At 44.0% G+C, this 15595-nt stretch overlaps 3 protein-coding genes across 6 annotated transcripts; all 3 read left to right on the top strand.

Annotated features, from left to right (window-relative positions):
* Nucleotides 1-713: 713 nt before the first annotated feature.
* On the top strand, nucleotides 714-1614 carry LOC115250358 (GRB10-interacting GYF protein 2-like). The gene is made up of 2 exons (XM_029838554.1): nucleotides 714-1459; nucleotides 1546-1614. The coding sequence occupies exons 1-2, from the start codon at nucleotides 752-754 to the stop codon at nucleotides 1612-1614; spliced, it is 777 nt and encodes a 258-aa protein (XP_029694414.1). The 5' UTR covers nucleotides 714-751.
* Nucleotides 1615-2611: 997 nt separating this feature from the next.
* LOC115250383 (GRB10-interacting GYF protein 2-like) lies at nucleotides 2612-3586 on the top strand. The gene is made up of 2 exons (XM_029838749.1): nucleotides 2612-3398; nucleotides 3485-3586. Exons 1-2 carry the CDS (start codon nucleotides 2691-2693, stop codon nucleotides 3551-3553), a joined length of 777 nt encoding a protein of 258 aa, XP_029694609.1. The 5' UTR covers nucleotides 2612-2690; the 3' UTR covers nucleotides 3554-3586.
* A 1699-nt stretch (nucleotides 3587-5285) lies between these two features.
* Nucleotides 5286-15319, top strand: kcnj14 (potassium inwardly rectifying channel subfamily J member 14). 4 transcript variants are annotated; one of them, XM_029838695.1, is made up of 7 exons: nucleotides 5286-5734; nucleotides 9176-9286; nucleotides 9431-9963; nucleotides 10075-10102; nucleotides 10182-12104; nucleotides 12614-12931; nucleotides 13010-15319. In XM_029838695.1, exons 5-7 carry the CDS (start codon nucleotides 11061-11063, stop codon nucleotides 13244-13246), a joined length of 1599 nt encoding a protein of 532 aa, XP_029694555.1. In that variant the 5' UTR covers nucleotides 5286-5734; nucleotides 9176-9286; nucleotides 9431-9963; nucleotides 10075-10102; nucleotides 10182-11060; the 3' UTR covers nucleotides 13247-15319. The 4 variants fall into 4 exon arrangements, with proteins under 4 accessions (XP_029694555.1, XP_029694554.1, XP_003977676.1 ...); XM_029838694.1 differs by having other exon boundaries at nucleotides 10075-12104; XM_003977627.3 differs by having other exon boundaries at nucleotides 9431-12104.
* Nucleotides 15320-15595: the final 276 nt, after the last annotated feature.

Genomic DNA, 15595 nt, shown 5'->3' with positions numbered 1-15595 from the left:
CTGATTCACAACTTGTGATGAGTTATTGATCTCCCGCCACCACCTCCACCTCCTCCTTTGTTTGTCTTTACAGTTACTCATCAAGTTTCGCCCGCATTCTCCGTTTAACCAAGTGCTCTGCTCGAGATTCCGGATGTTGAGAAGGTGGTGGTGACTCGGTTACTGGAGCACCTGCAGAGGAACAGCCTGTTTGAGATGTTTCCGTCAGGCTTTAGAGCTCACCACAGCACAGAAACAGCACTTATTAAAGTTACTAATGATCTTCTCATAGCTTCAGATCATGGACTGGTCTCTATGCTGGTTCTGCTGGACCTCAGTGCTGCTTTTGATACTGTTGATCACAGCATCCTGTTACAGAGACTGGAACATGTGATTGGGATTAAAGGGACAGCATGAGACTGGTTTAGATCGTATTTATCCTCTCCTCCTCACCAAGTAGACTAGTGATGTTATTTCTTGTGTAGTTTTTCTGCCCCCCCCCCCCCCCACCACCACCACTGTATTCATCTACAGGTATCACCACCTTCATAGTTGTATGCTGACCTACTGACCTCCATGCTGACCTACTGCCAACTTTATATTAAGTTGGCATTTTTTTCTTTGATCTTAAGTTGTCATTGCTGTGTTTGATCTTAAGTTGGCCTTTTAGTCTTTGATGTCCTTTGTATCAAACACATCAACTCTATCTCTTTCAGCACAGCCTGAGGAGCTCAACACTCTTGTAGCACACTGGTGACCAGCAGACGCATCGATGGCACAGACAGGAACCCAGCAGCTGAAGGCAGAGCAGGAACAACTGGAATCATCAATGGAAACTTGGAGGGAAGAGGTCCAGCAGCTCAAAGAAGCCCTGGCGGAGAAGGAGGAGCAGCTCAGCAGGGCAGTGAAGAGGCGAAGGATGAAGACTGTGGCCCATGTTGAGACCCTGACCCTGCTGAACACCACACAAGCTGCTCTGAAGAAGAGCAGCCTCAAATGTGCTTCCCTGGAGGAAACCCTCCAGACTCAGCAGCAGGAGATAGAGGAGAGATGCAGGACAGAGCTGACGGAGCAGGAGGAAGGTCTGAGGCACAAGCTCCTTGGGATCGAAGAGGAATTTAAGGGGAAGCTGGAGGAAGAAAGGCAAAGATCTTATGAAGAGAAAGAGGCCTTGAGGCAGCAGCTCTTTTTACAAGAAGAAAAGTTTAAGAAGCTACTTGATGAAGAGCAACAGAAATATGCTGAGAAGGTCATGGAACTAGAAGAGTCAATGAAGCAGCAGCTCTTGATTAAAGAAGAGACCTTTAACAAGATGCTGGCTGATGTTTGTCAGCGGTGGGACAGCACAGCTCAGAAATGGGCACAGATGAACAAAGAGCTGGAGCACAAGTTCCTGGAGAGCCAACGTTTGAGGCAGCACGAGGAGGAGAAGAACAAAGAGGAGCTCCAGAGGCTCTCTGAAGCAATCCTCCGACTTGAGGTGAGATGCTTTCGCCTTTGTTCCTCTTCCAGGAGATCTCAGATGATGTTCAGTGAAATCTAAAACACAATCTCTCTTTTCTGCAGCTTCAAGTATCAAAGAAGAAGAAGAAGAAATGCTTCTGGAGATGGAAGTTCTGGAAAAAGATGAAGTAAACAATTCCAGAGCTTCCAAAGCCCTCCTCCTTCTCCTCCTCCTCCTCCTCCTCCTCTACATCCTGACCTCCACAGCATCACATCCTGTCTTCATCAGTTTTATTTGACAGTATCATCATTGTTTGTATTCTATGCTTGGATCTATGATGTAGAAACAATAAAACTCAAAGTAAACCACCAGATTGTAGATGTTGTCAATGAGAGCTTTAGAAATGGCTTCATTAGTGGTGAAGACTTCATGAGCTTCTTCACTGATAAAGTTCTAGCTATCAGAGAGAAAGCTAACCAGGCCATCCCAACAACTGGACCATCACCAGATGTGCTGACTGTGGGAACATTCAGGGTCTCCAATGAGTCCTTAAACTCCTTTACCCCTGTATATTATTCTGAGGCGTCATCGCTAATTCAGAAATCCAAGACCACCACGTGTCTTTTAGATCCCATCCCAACACACCTGTCGAAGGATGTTTTACCAGTGATAGGCAGCTCTATCCTGGACCAGATCAATGGTTCTTTAGTGTCAGGTTATGTACCCCGGTCCTACAAGGTGGCAGTGATCAAGCCGTGGCTTAAAAAAACATCACTGGATCCTGATGTGTTAAAACTATAGGCCGATATCCAACCTTCCTTTTATCTCTAAAGTTCTTGAGAAGGTGATGGTGACTCAGTTACTGGAGCACCTGCAGAGAAACAGCCTGTTTGAGGTGTTTCAGTCAGGCTTGTTAAAGGAGAGTTTTTCCTGCCACTGTTGCTTGTTGGGGGTCAGGCCCTGGGATTCTGGAAGCGCCTAGAAACAATTTTGACTGTAACAGACGCTATATAAATAAAGATTAATTGATTGATTAATTGATTGATTGAACCTTCAGCTAAGGGACAGAAACCTCCAACTTAATGCCAACTTTATCTTAAGTTGTCATTTTTGTCTTTGATCTTAAGTTGTCATTGCTGTGTTTGATCTTAAGTTGGCCTTTTAGTCTTTGATGTCCTTTGTATCAAACACATCAACTCTATCTCTTTCAGCACAGCCTGAGGAGCTCAACACTCTTGTAGCACACTGGTGACCAGCAGACGCATCGATGGCACAGACAGGAACCCAGCAGCTGAAGGCAGAGCAAGAACAACTGGAATCATCAATGGAAACTTGGAGGGAAGAGGTCCAGCAGCTCAAAGAAGCCCTGGCGGAGAAGGAGGAGCAGCTCAGCAGGGTAGTGAAGAGGCGAAGGATGAAGACTGTGGCCCATGTAGAGACCCTGACCCAGCTGAACAGCACACAAGCTGCTCTGAAGGAGAGCAACCTCAAATGTGCTTCCCTGGAGGAAACCCTCCAGACTCAGCAGCAGGAGATAGAGGAGAGATGCAGGACAGAGCTGATGGTGCAGGAGGAAGGTCTGAGGCACAAGCTCCTTGGGATCGAGGAGGAATTTAAGGGGAAGCTGGAGGAAGAATCACAAAGATCTGATGAAGAGAAAGAGGCCTTGAGGCAGCAGCTCTTTTTACAAGAAGAAAAGTTTAAGAAGCTACTTGATGAAGAGCAACAGAAATATACTGAGAAGGTCATGGAACTAGAAGAGTCAACGAAGCAGCAGCTGTTGACTAAAGATGAGACCTTTAACAAGATGCTGGCTGATGTTTGTCAGCGGTGGGACAGCACAGCTCAGAAATGGGCACAGATGAACGAAGAGCTGCAGCACAAGTTCCTGGAGAGCCAACGTTTGAGGCAGCACGAGGAGGAGAAGAACAAAGAGGAGCTCCAGAGGCTCTCTGAAGCAATCCTCCGACTTGAGGTGAGATGCTTTCGCCTTTGTTCCTCTTCCAGAATATCTCAGATGATGTTCAGTGAAATCTAAAACACAATCTCTCTTTTCTGCAGCTTCAACTATCAAAGAAGAAGAAGAAGAAATGCTTCTGGAGATGGAAGTTCTGGAAAAAGATGAAGTAAACAATTCCAGAGCTCCCAAAGCCCTCCTCCTCCTCCTCCTCCTCTACATCCTGACCTCCACAGCATCACATCCTGTCTTCATCAGTTTTATTTTACAGCATAATCATTGTTTATATTCTATATTTGGATCTATGATGTAGAAAACAATAAAACCCAAAGGAAACCACCAGATTGTAGATGTTGTCAATGGCAGCTTTAGAAATGGCTTCATCTCATTACTTGAGTCAGTTGGTTTCCTCCAGCAGATAAACCAACCAACTCATAGCTTCAACCACACCCTAGATCTAGTTCTGACTGATGGTGTTGAGGTAGAACATGTGTCAGTGTTCCCTCAGAACCCCCTCCTGTCAGATCATTCCTTCATCACTTTATGATTAAGGATTCTTCTATCCTCAGAGCTCAGTCTTACTATAGCAGATGTCTCTCAGATAATGCTGTAGCTAAGTTTAAGGAAGTGATCCCTGTGCTGATCCCAGGACCACCGTGTGTTTCCCCAGGGATCAGTCACTATAATCTGAGCCCTGCTGAGGTCGACTCTGTTGCTGAAGGTGCAGCAACCTCACTGAGAACCACGCTTGATTCTGTTGCCCCCCTGAAAAAGACAATAGTAAATCAGAGGAGGTGTGGCCCCTGGTATCAGTGCTGGAGCACCGGCAGAGAAAGAATTTTTGGAATGATTAGTCAATTGAAGATTGATAATGACATTTTGTTAAAACCTTTAAAAATATCTCAAATAGCTCAAAAGGTGCAAATGGTGCATTTTCCCTCTGCGCATAAAGAGCTATTGTGCCTCTCCCTGTAATGACAGAGCACTTAAATCTGGACCCTGGGGAGGACCACATCAAACTCTGCAGGATGTTATGGTTCTAATTACTGCACGAGAAGAGGCTTTCACTCATCATAAAACACCCAAAGGTGTGAAGTTTGGCTCCTGCACAGCTGCTCGGCATTGATCTCACCTTGTAATTATTCCCTGAGCAACCAGGTGTGTAGCCTCTAGTCAACCTGAGTAATCCAGTCTCATCAGCAGACCACCAGTTAGAGAAAACCAGTAGGTCCTAAAACTGACGTGCAGGTCTCTGAGGGTCACCAGAAACAGCTGCCCCCTGCCCCCTGCTGGGCTAAAGTCTGTACTGCAGCCAACATGGACAGACCCCTCTGCACATCCACCATGTTTTTCTGCATCTTCGCCGCGCTGCACATGAATTATAGCAAACAACAGTCTGTGAAAGTAGCTGTGATGGAAGCCGATGTTGAGTCACGCAGCAGTGAACGCAGCATGTCAAACACGTCAAAAGAAAGGTTTTGTCCCAGATGTGCATGTTTATCTTCTGCTCGCAGCTGTCAGTCAAATATAGTGAACACAGTTGACCCTTCAAAGGTAGTTTTTATTTTTGCGGTGTGATTTTTGTCTCTTTTAATCGTTAACGATGGAGATTTGCTAAATCTAATGCGGGATAACAACAACGACAATGGGAATTCGAAACGTCATCGCACGAGCACAGGTTACCTGACACTTTCTATCACACCTGTGTCACACCCCTGTGGACTCCTGACACGGTTTCGATCACTCACGCAAGGCTGACGTCATCATCGTCGCCTCCTCCCGCACAGATTTCCACGAGTCAATCACAATCAGTTTTCACACACTTATGCAATTACAAGTTCACGACCGCGAGGTCATAGACACAGGTCGAGATGAAAACTCTACCGTAGTTTGGGGACGATACTTTCAATAAGTTTAAACGTTGCTTTACAAAGAATAATTCATAACTCGCATCATCAGAGGCCACTGAAAAAGATAAGATTACTCTCTCTCTCTCTCTTTATTTACATCACGTTTATTCATTTACAAAAGTAACTGAAACTACTAAACTGCACCCTAATCCACGTGCAAACAAATAATAATATATTCTTACAACGTTTCATTGATTAATTTCATTAATCAGGCATCTGGGTAAGAGGCGCAAGGTCGTTCGGTAGGCGCGTGCTCGTCTCTGGGAACAGCACGCCACGCGAACGCGCTCCCCACCACCACCTGATGGCTCGTGCCCTGCTGACAGAACGTCAGCACGAGGCAGCTCGCGCCTTCCCGATGTCATTTATTTATTTAGCGTCACCGAGTTCGGCTCGCGGAGAGCGCGAGAGTGACGTCGGCAAAACGTGGAGACTTCGCGAGAGGTGAGAGTTGACTGAAGGATTTACCGTCATTTAAACGCAATTTCTGTTTAATGTGTTGCCTGTAAACGTGCGTTAAAAGTTGCGGGTCGCCTGAAACTATGAGAACTCCGAACATGTGAGATTTCTTTTGCTTTTAAATTGTAACGTTTCCCTAATTAAGCTGTTTTTTTTCTCCGAACACCTTTAAAATGGAAATGTCGTCGTCTGTAGTGAAACAACCCGGGGGGGAGTGAGCAGATGAGGGGAACAAAGCTCAGAGTCCCGATGATCGCTACTTTAATCCTGTTTTTGATTTTGTAAGCTGGGAATTCACAGCAAACATGTGAACAGGTGCCGATTAATTCTCCTGCAGACCTGAGAGCAAAATGAATCTAATCTCTTTAGAGAGCAAGGTATTTCTGATGGGATGTACAGAGAGTTGAGGCCAAACTCTTATTACTCACATTTAGATTCGGATGCATTATTATTATAAAGATTAAAGGTTTCCAGTATTGTTCTGTTGTTGAAACCAGAATAATTTCACCTGATTGACCTTGGTTGTTCACTGGGCCTTGTGGTGACTTCAGGGTTGCTATGCATCAGAAAAAACATGCACGTCCCATCCTTTTGTATATAAAAATTATAATATTCATTTTTAGAATTCTGTTTTGTTCATAAGTATTGATCTAGCTAGAATTCCTGTTCCTGGAAGTAGCATTTATGTGTTTGTTTGGGTGATGCTAGACGATTTTGTGCTCTTTGTATTTATTCAGCGTGACTGATGTGGTTGTTGGTTGCTATGGCGATTAGTCGTTCGTTCTGAAAACTGACAAAAAGGTTAGGGACAATTTGAGTGACACCAGTCGGATTTGACAGGATTCCCAAGTAACAAAAACATATTCAGCCCTTTATTATGTCAGCAAATCTAAAAATATTCCAAAGTATGTTTTACTGACGCTGTAGTAAGTGAGGCGGCCTTTTATTGTGTTTTATTTTATTTATTCTGACAGCCGTGGTTTCCAGCTAAGGCCTTTCTGTATGTTCTTTAAATTGTGATGTTGCACAGCTTCACATGAGCAGGTGTCATTGTTGTCGGTCGTAGCCATACCTAGTTATCTTTATGCCACCACATTATGGCTACTTGCTGTGTTTGGAGGGTTTAGTTGTGTGAATACTTTAGAACAGTTCTTCCCAGCTATGGTCCTGTTTTAATATCACCTGGTTTAGCAGAGTTACTGGTTTCGTGGCCCTTGCTTGAAGTGAGGGAAACACCAGTGACTGCTGTCCAAAGGCAGAAAATACAGTGTCAGAATTCTTATACTGTAGGATTATGTCCCTCTTGGTGCCGTGGAAATCGGTTTCTTTATATATAGTTGCTACTTGACCTCTTGCTTGATTTGTAATTTATTATGACATCTGCATAAGGCATCATTCAGCCGTGCTCCTCCTGGTGTCTTCATGATATCCTTCTAGACCACTGAACCAGTTCTGACTCTTTTTGAAGCTGCTAATGTGGAGAAATTAAAAGCAGGAACAAGCAGGCGTGTTGGTTCAAACAGCCCCTGTCTAATTACAGCCGCTACAGTAAAACATGCGTGCTGTTCCCATATTGCCACTTTTCTCCTGATAACGCATCGTCCAGTTCTGCGGGACGCTGCGAGCTTCATCTCGTGAACGATGCCACCAGATCAGCGCTTCGCCGGAAAAGAATCGATCGGACAGAGAGAAATCAAAAGGGTCACTGCTCCTGTGGCGGCACGTTCGAGTGATATTTTCAGCTTTGGCCATGACAACATCTGCCACCTGAAATCAAACTTTCAATAAAATCCCACATGTAAAGTCAAGTTCAAGCAACTGAGAAAAAGAGAAACCCAAAGCAGAGAGCTGTGATCCAGAGCAGACCAGCATATGCCCTGGTTTCTGAGCTCCACCGATCAATTACCAGTATTGATCTCTCTATGACTAGAGGGTGACAGCTGAGGCTTTTTGTGTTGCTCACAGTACATCAGGAAACCAGCAAAACACTTTAGAAAAGATCCTTATTTTATCCTTATAAAATCCAGTGTAAGAGCGAGACAGGAAGTCTGACATAAAATGAAGTAAATAGTTTATTAGAAGCGTTTAACAATGACGCTCAAGTCATTCTGAGTCTAATCTGAGCACATAAACGGTGACATGGTCGGATAATCTGGTAGAAATGGGTCGGGTTAGTGAGGGTTAGTGAGGGAGGAAGAACAGAGCTGGAGCTGGAACAAAGATGATGGGACTTTGATCTTGGAGGGGAATGATTTCATTATCAAAGGAAACAACTGCTTTTTTCTTTTCTATAGTTAATCTTTTTTTAAATGAACAAAAATCTGATTTGCTTATTCCGACCCACTGAGCACCATTATCTTTAGATATGATACCAATAGATAATTAACTCTTTTAAAGTGCCACTTTCAGCTATTAAATATTACATCTATCCTTGTATGAATATCTTCTATAAACTGAAATATTATTGTAAAATATTTATTTCATAATGAATGTATAGAACCACATTAAATATAAGTAAATTCTTTAAATTAGAATGTACCAATAAAAGAACAGGTGATAAGATATAAATGCAGTCACTTCTAAATTCCACTACAGTATCTGTCCTTATAAATTGAGAGTCATTGAAAGCATACAAACAAGGAAACCTGCAGCAAAACTTTTATTTTATTTTATTACTTTTATTTTTTTATCGGAGGTTAAATTCGGATTCGTCTCGCAGCTTTTATGGACAAACCGCAGATCCAGCGCGGCGTTATTTTTACATAAGAGGTCACCTGAGACATTTGTCACCTCATCACGATATGGTTAGGCAACACACACGCGCGCTCACGAGCACACACACCTCATCACCTCCTCGAGCCAGTCGTCAGGTGTCCGGCAACACTCCGCTGCGTGGCAGAGATAGCGAACCTGAGAGCTCGTTCCCTCGGTGTTGGCATGAGCTACAGCAGAGGCCTCCGGGCTGGACATGCACGTCCTCCTCGCTGCATAGCCACCGTGCACACTTCCAGTTGATCTCTCTTGCCCAGGTGTCACACACACACACACACACACCTGGGGCTTTTAATAGGTGTGTTGTCATTTTCTATGGCAGAAGAGGCTGTTGCGTAACGCCGTGAAGGATTAGCAGAGTCACAAGTGCAGCAGTAATCCTCGGCACATTCTGCCTCTTTAGCCCCAATTTGGAGTCTCACTTTAACACTGATTTCATCAATAACTCCAGGTGTGACCCAGTTTTTCTACTTGGGTTTGTGACCCATGTTAGTCACCCCATAGGTAACCGTTTAGTTGGGTAAATGTGAGCACGTTCTGCCTGTGGTGATGTTGGCAGAATGTCGTGATCTCTGATTTCTCTGATCTGACACTGATTTCCATGTGCAGAGTTTATTCCTCCTGCTTAATTTAAAGGCTTTTCCTTCACGGCAGATCTTCAAGATCGAAGCGCTCAGTGGGAGAACCTGCAGCATATTTGATCACTGGATTAATCTGATGTCAATCCCAGGTCTTGCGTGACAAATTTTGGGATTAACCACACCAGTAAGTAGGTTTCTAATCATTCTTAATTTAAATGTTAGTCATTTGTTGCATTCTAAAGGTTTTAATGACTGAGAGAATGTAAACAGACACATATTGTCGAAACAGTTAATTCTCACCTTCATTTTTCTTCTTCTTCTTTTTAAGCCTGACAAGAAGCTCTTTCGGGACACAACAAAGATTAAAAATGACAGAGAGTTTTGTTGTAATCTTCTGAACATCTTGTGTTTGGAGGAACTCACCCAGGATGTGTCTTAAAGGGGAGTCGACACACGAGCAAAGATGAACCCTTATGTCAGCTCACACTTCAGGAGAGATCTTTTCCCCCACTTCCATTTGTTGTAGCCACAGCATTTCCAGGTTGTTGTGTGTACTGTGAAATAAAGGGTTGTGGGTTTGAATCTCTCTGGAGAAACTGTTGAAGTCTCTGTAAATGTTTACAGAAGGTAATGATCTGATTTCATTCTTACTATTATGATTCAAGTTTACCCTGCATGTTTGTGTTCCTCGTTATCGCCGCATATGAACTGGAATTGAAATCATGGAAATGTGCTTGGATGCTTTTTGTGACGTTCAAACAGATCTAATCTGCAGCTCGCGTATGCTCTAAACAACCTTCTCCGCCTGATCTGTTAACTCTGACACCAAACCTCCAGAAAAGATGTAGAAATCCTCCACAGGTGACGTGCGGTCTTATCTTTTCCCTCCATATGAATCTGCTACTCAAAGCTGGAAGCGCACGAGATGTCAAAGGCAGATCAAAGTAATCTCTCTTTTCTTCTTATCGTCAGGCCTCGGTGAGTTCTCGGCTGTAATGAGGTATGTTTGCTTTCAGAGGCTAATTGTTGCAGGTAATTGCTAACAGCAGTGTGGCTCAGGTCTGTTTCTTCTTTGCCAGTTTGACCGTGGCCATTAAACAGGTATGCAGACCCTTTGAATGATGATGCTAAAGCAGTGACATGACTGACTGGAAAGGGCATCATTTCCTTGACTTTGGCAGAAGGGCAGCAAGTTGCAGCACAAATTTAGGTGGGGTGAAGCCGGTAGAAAGCGTGCGTTGAGTACGCAACATTCTGTGCCTTCTCCAGCTTCTGAGGGTGTGTGATGACAGTGGACATTTGACCCTACTAAAGGTTCTCTGCTCTGTTTCCTCATGCTGATGCCAAAGGATTATGAAAAATTCAAATAACTGGTCGTAAGAATTCAGCATGTTTTCTTGTTTGTTTTTTTCTTTAGCTTTTTTTGGCTGCATGTAAAATACTTTCTCATCGTGTCGTTAATCTTTTAGTTTGCCCGTCCTGTATGCACCGCCCTATAATGTGCATCCCACCTCTGCTCCAGACATCCCTTTATTTCCTGTAACTAGACCAGAACTTGTCCCGCATGTATTTATGAAGACTGTTACCGCCCATACAGCCCTAAACTACTTTGTCTCTGTCAAATGGATTATTGCGCAACAGACTCAAATCCCTCATGTATGTAGGACGTCTGTGTTTTCAGCACCTAAAACATTATTTTTTGAGTATGTTTAAATGTGGACATTCTTTGAATCCACTTTCAGACCCCTGAGACAAAGGCTACATCTGTCAAAGTAAGGACTATAGTGGAGGTAAACAAGTGATAGATCGACGTCAGTGTGAACTTGATATTGTATCTTCCATTTAAAAACCAGCAATGTTATGGACACGCACTGAACTGACTATATCAGCCGACAGCATAAGGACACTTGGATCAAAGGATTATTGAAGCTGAACTTTTCCAGGCTTTTTGACAAACGATGGGAGCTGCACGTGTGAAACGGCGCTTCAGTGCTGTGGTAGACGGGCCAGTGGAGGAAGAGGAGGTCATGAGGCTAGCACTGAGTGATGCGGATACGGCTATGGTGGGGGGGAGTCCAGCGGGTTCCCCAAGCAGTCCTTCCCCGACCCGCGCCCTGAATGGCAAATTCCTACCGTTTCAGGACAAGGTTACCAATGCACGGAGGCAGAGTACCATTGGGGAGTCAGTTGGAGGGGATGCAGGAGAAGGCGGGATGAGAGCTAGAGGAATGTGCTCCGGGGTTGTCAAAGGCAGTGGTAAAGGCGGGAGAGCGAAAGACCGGTCATCCTCTGACCAGGATTCCCTCTCTTCCCCCTTTACTACGGGCCGAAGGTGCACCAGGCGCTCAAGCCGCCGGCCCCGACAGCGCTTTGTGGGCAAGGACGGACGCTGCAACGTCACCTTCGTCAACATGAGCGAGAGGGGCCAGCGCTACCTTAGCGACCTCTTCACCACCTGTGTGGACATCCGCTGGCGCTGGATGCTCGTCATCTTCACCCTCTCCTTTCTTCTCTCCTGGCTGCTCTTTGGTTTTGCCTTCTGGCTCATCGCCTCTGCACATGGGGACCTCTCCATCGGGCTTCCGAAAGGCTCAGGTTCTTCTCCGGGATCAGGAGAGGCTGGGTTGGGAGGAGAGTCTGAAAAAGAGGGAACTGTAGGGGAGCCCTGCTTCCTCCAGGTGAACAGCTTCATGGCTGCCTTTCTATTCTCCTTGGAGACGCAGACATCCATCGGTTACGGGTTCAGAAGCGTGACCGAAGAATGTCCCCTGGCGGTGGTGGCGGTCGTTTTGCAGTGCATTGTGGGCTGCATTATTGACGCCTTCATCATCGGGGCAGTCATGGCAAAGATTGCCAAGCCCAAGAAGCGCAACGAGACTCTGGTGTTCTCTGACACAGCCGTGGTGGCGCTGAGGGACGGGAAACTCTGCGTCATGTGGAGGGTTGGAAACATGCGCAAGAGCCACCTGGTAGAGGCGCACGTTCGAGCACAGCTGCTGAAGGTGAGTGGACAGAGTAGGAAAAAGAAATTCCCCAAATTTATAAAGAAGCTGTTGTGAGAGGTCAGAGTTGGAGGTAGTATGAGAGAGGACGACAGAGCGGCCGGACCATCTGGCCTGTATTCCAGATTGTTGTTAATGAGAGCTTATTTTATCCTCCCTCAGTGGCTAGGAAGATTTAATGTGGATTAACTTTCCCCACAATTCTTTAACGGAGGACCATTGTCCTCTGTTATCTCATTTGGTTCTGTGAGGAGAACTCCGTGTAGGTTAGAGCTTTATAAAGGATCACTTTGTGTTTACCTCTCGGACCAAAATGTGGGTCCTTCAAAGGTTTTTTGGTCAATGTGGGTCAGGATCTGCCCAACACTGAGCTGTTTTTAATGTTATTTTACGTTTGCAAATGAGAATGCACCGATTTGAAATGAATTTAATTAGATTTAAGTACATTTCCACAACATCATCAGTGTTTCTCTTGGTGACATCACTGTGTTCTCTATTCCCAACTTCAGCCCAGGGTGACAGAGGAGGGAGAGTTCCTCCCATTGGACAACGTAGACATCAATGTGGGCTTCGACACCGGCACCGATCGCATCTTCTTGGTCTCACCGGTGACGATTGTCCACGAGATTAACGATGAGTCACCCTTGTTTGAGATTGATCGAAAAACCCTAGAAAAGGACGCCGATTTGGAGCTGGTCGTCATACTTGAGGGGATGGTGGAGGCCACGGCCATGACCACACAGTGTCGTAGCTCCTACGTGGCTTCTGAAATCCTCTGGGGACATCGATTCGAACCAGTGCTCTTTGAGAGGAAGGAGTGCTACCAGGTCAGAAAAGTACACAGATGTGCAGTATACAGACGAAACACTCAAGGAAACTGACATTTCCTGTATTTTCTACCCCAGGTGGACTATTCGTTTTTCCATCGGACCTATGAAGTCCCGGATACACCATCATGCAGTGCTAAAGAGCTTGCAGAGCAGAAGAGCCATCAAAGCTCACGCTCATCTTTCTGCTATGTGAATGAAGTGGCTCTGCAGCTCGTGACACCAGACGATGAGCCTGATCAGAACCAAAATCCCGACTGTCCTTCGCCGCCAACAAGAAGACAGTCTCTGATGGGGCATCTCCACTACAACTGAGTCTCAACCTGAATGGTAAAATGCAGTTAGATGTTTAGGGGATTGGCCAAGAGAGAGAATTTTAAATGTTTATGGGTTTTACAGGCTGATAATCAAAGGTAGGACCACAGGAGAAAAATGTCATTTTTAACGGTTTATGAGTTTTAGAGGAGCATTACTTGACCCAGTTGTCTGATTGATCCTGGCAATCTTTGAGAATCACCTGACTGCCAGGTGTCACATCTGGCCCGTCGCTACCACAGCACATTAGACATCAGCCCCATCGTCTGCCTGGCAACAGCGCTCAACAGCACCACCTGGTGGCTGACGGGGAACTACAGAGCTGTGTACTGTTCAAAGGTACAACTCAGGAATGTATCCCACTGTGATGCTCATTTATCATTTCGAGATTTATTTTCTTATGGTGAGTATGAATAGGGCACATTTTATGCAGCTGAGTGGGGGATACATTACATGAGGGAGAGACAGCTGAAAACATGCAGCAGTTTTGAGCTGTTTCTTTTCCATGTTGAATGTTCTTAACAAGGAAAAACATTTTATGCTATTTAAATGTGTTTGATTGTAACACACTTTAATTTTATCAAACATTTTGTGCTGGGTGGAAAATCGTTTGGTTTGGTTGTGTAATTCATGGTTTCAAACCTAATGATTACACCAGAAAATGGCAGATCAGATGATTAACACACATTTCTTCTTTTGGAATTTTGTTTCTGCTGCATCTACTTGTGTTCATGTTGCTATAATCAACAATAATGTATTTTACTTGCATGTTTTTAGACAATAGCACTTATAGTAAGAGAGCTATACTATGTAAGTGTCTTCAACTCCAGTCAGACTAGATTCATGTCAAGTAGGACCCTCTTCATGAACATTTTTATTGCACAGGGGGGTGTCCAATATAAACAGAACAGTTTGTCTAAGAGAGAGAAATGTTCTGACAATGATGAGCTGATCTGTTGTTTCTTTGGTGTAGCATGCAACTGGATGAGGACTGTGGAAAGTGCACCAAATTTAAGTGAATCTAGTTTGTTAAGCAAGTTTTATTAAAATGTATTACAGTGAGTAGTGCTGTTATTATGATTCCACATCCGACCGCAGAAGCATCGATATCTAATGTTAAATCAAACTCTTATTGAATCATGCAAGAGTGCATTTTACGGTCACTTTAAAATCTGCAAGATGTTGTGAGGCAATTACTGTGAATCCATTAGATGTCTATGAAATGCACTGATAATATATAGCAAAAAAAAACAAAAAAAACCAAACATGTCATAGTTGCCTTTTATATAACACACACATAAGGTAGTAGTTTATTATGGACTTGCTTATAATTTGCACAATGCCACCTGAGTATTGAAATGTGTTTAGAGTAGTTGTTTTACGTGGGGAATATGGGAGGGATGGAAAAAGATGTAAGTTGGTGTTTGGATTGCAGCCCGCTTGGCCCATTGCACAGCTTGTGAACTTGCTCTTTGCACATGAGGAGACTAATATCAAATATAAAGCGCTGCAAGAGTGCATTGTTGCTCAGCCAGCACAGGTCAGCCTCAGTCTGCCAGTACTGGTGTTTCATTCCGTTTGTTGAAAGAATTGTGTTATTCTGACCTTGAAGAGTTGTGAATTTGCATCATATAATCTACCACATTTAAGTGTTTTTTGTTTCCTCTCATTTCACTTCTCCCTTGATGCCACCATGCTGTATTTATAGACTCTGTGGTGGGCCCATGAAATGTAACACTGGTTGCTTAACATTCAATACACAACGTGCATATAATATTATAATAACAGCAGAAGACTTAGTCATTTCATCAAAATATTGAGTTGATTGTTCACTGAATAATCAATGTAATCATTTTACTCTTATGTAAAACATGCCCATCATTCCAAAATCACTGTGCAAATGAACATCTCTGCTCTAATATTGAAATGTGTTTCTAACTTCCTCAGGCACAAAGCAATACAGAGCTATTAGAAAGCAAAAACTGATTGGTAAATCCTGTTTTGTTCTTGTTCAAGTGCTTTCTGAACTGCTTAATGAAGAGTGTAACTCGATTCGCAGAGAATTCTTGCCCCCAAAATAAACATGTTATACTCGAATCTGCTAACTGACGCCCATTTATTATTGAAATGACTGCATCTTTATGCTTAAAGCAGTTTGTTTTTGTTCTTATACTTAAGAAAACGCTGGTTTTGCACATAAAGGTCGTCATACAAACTTTGTCTTCGTGACAGAGTGCTTGTATTAATGCGTCCAGTCATAAATGATTCTTCTTGTCGCATTTGAATTACACCTGTTAAGTACAGCCCTGTCGTTTCCGAGAAGATTGAGAAAGGCTGCTGGATTTAGCT

This window comes from Takifugu rubripes, chromosome 7 (genome assembly GCF_901000725.2).
Source record: "Takifugu rubripes chromosome 7, fTakRub1.2, whole genome shotgun sequence".
Lineage (NCBI taxonomy): Eukaryota > Metazoa > Chordata > Actinopteri > Tetraodontiformes > Tetraodontidae > Takifugu > Takifugu rubripes.
Note: the sequence above shows the minus strand (reverse complement) of the source record. Positions and strands in the feature narration are given on the sequence as shown.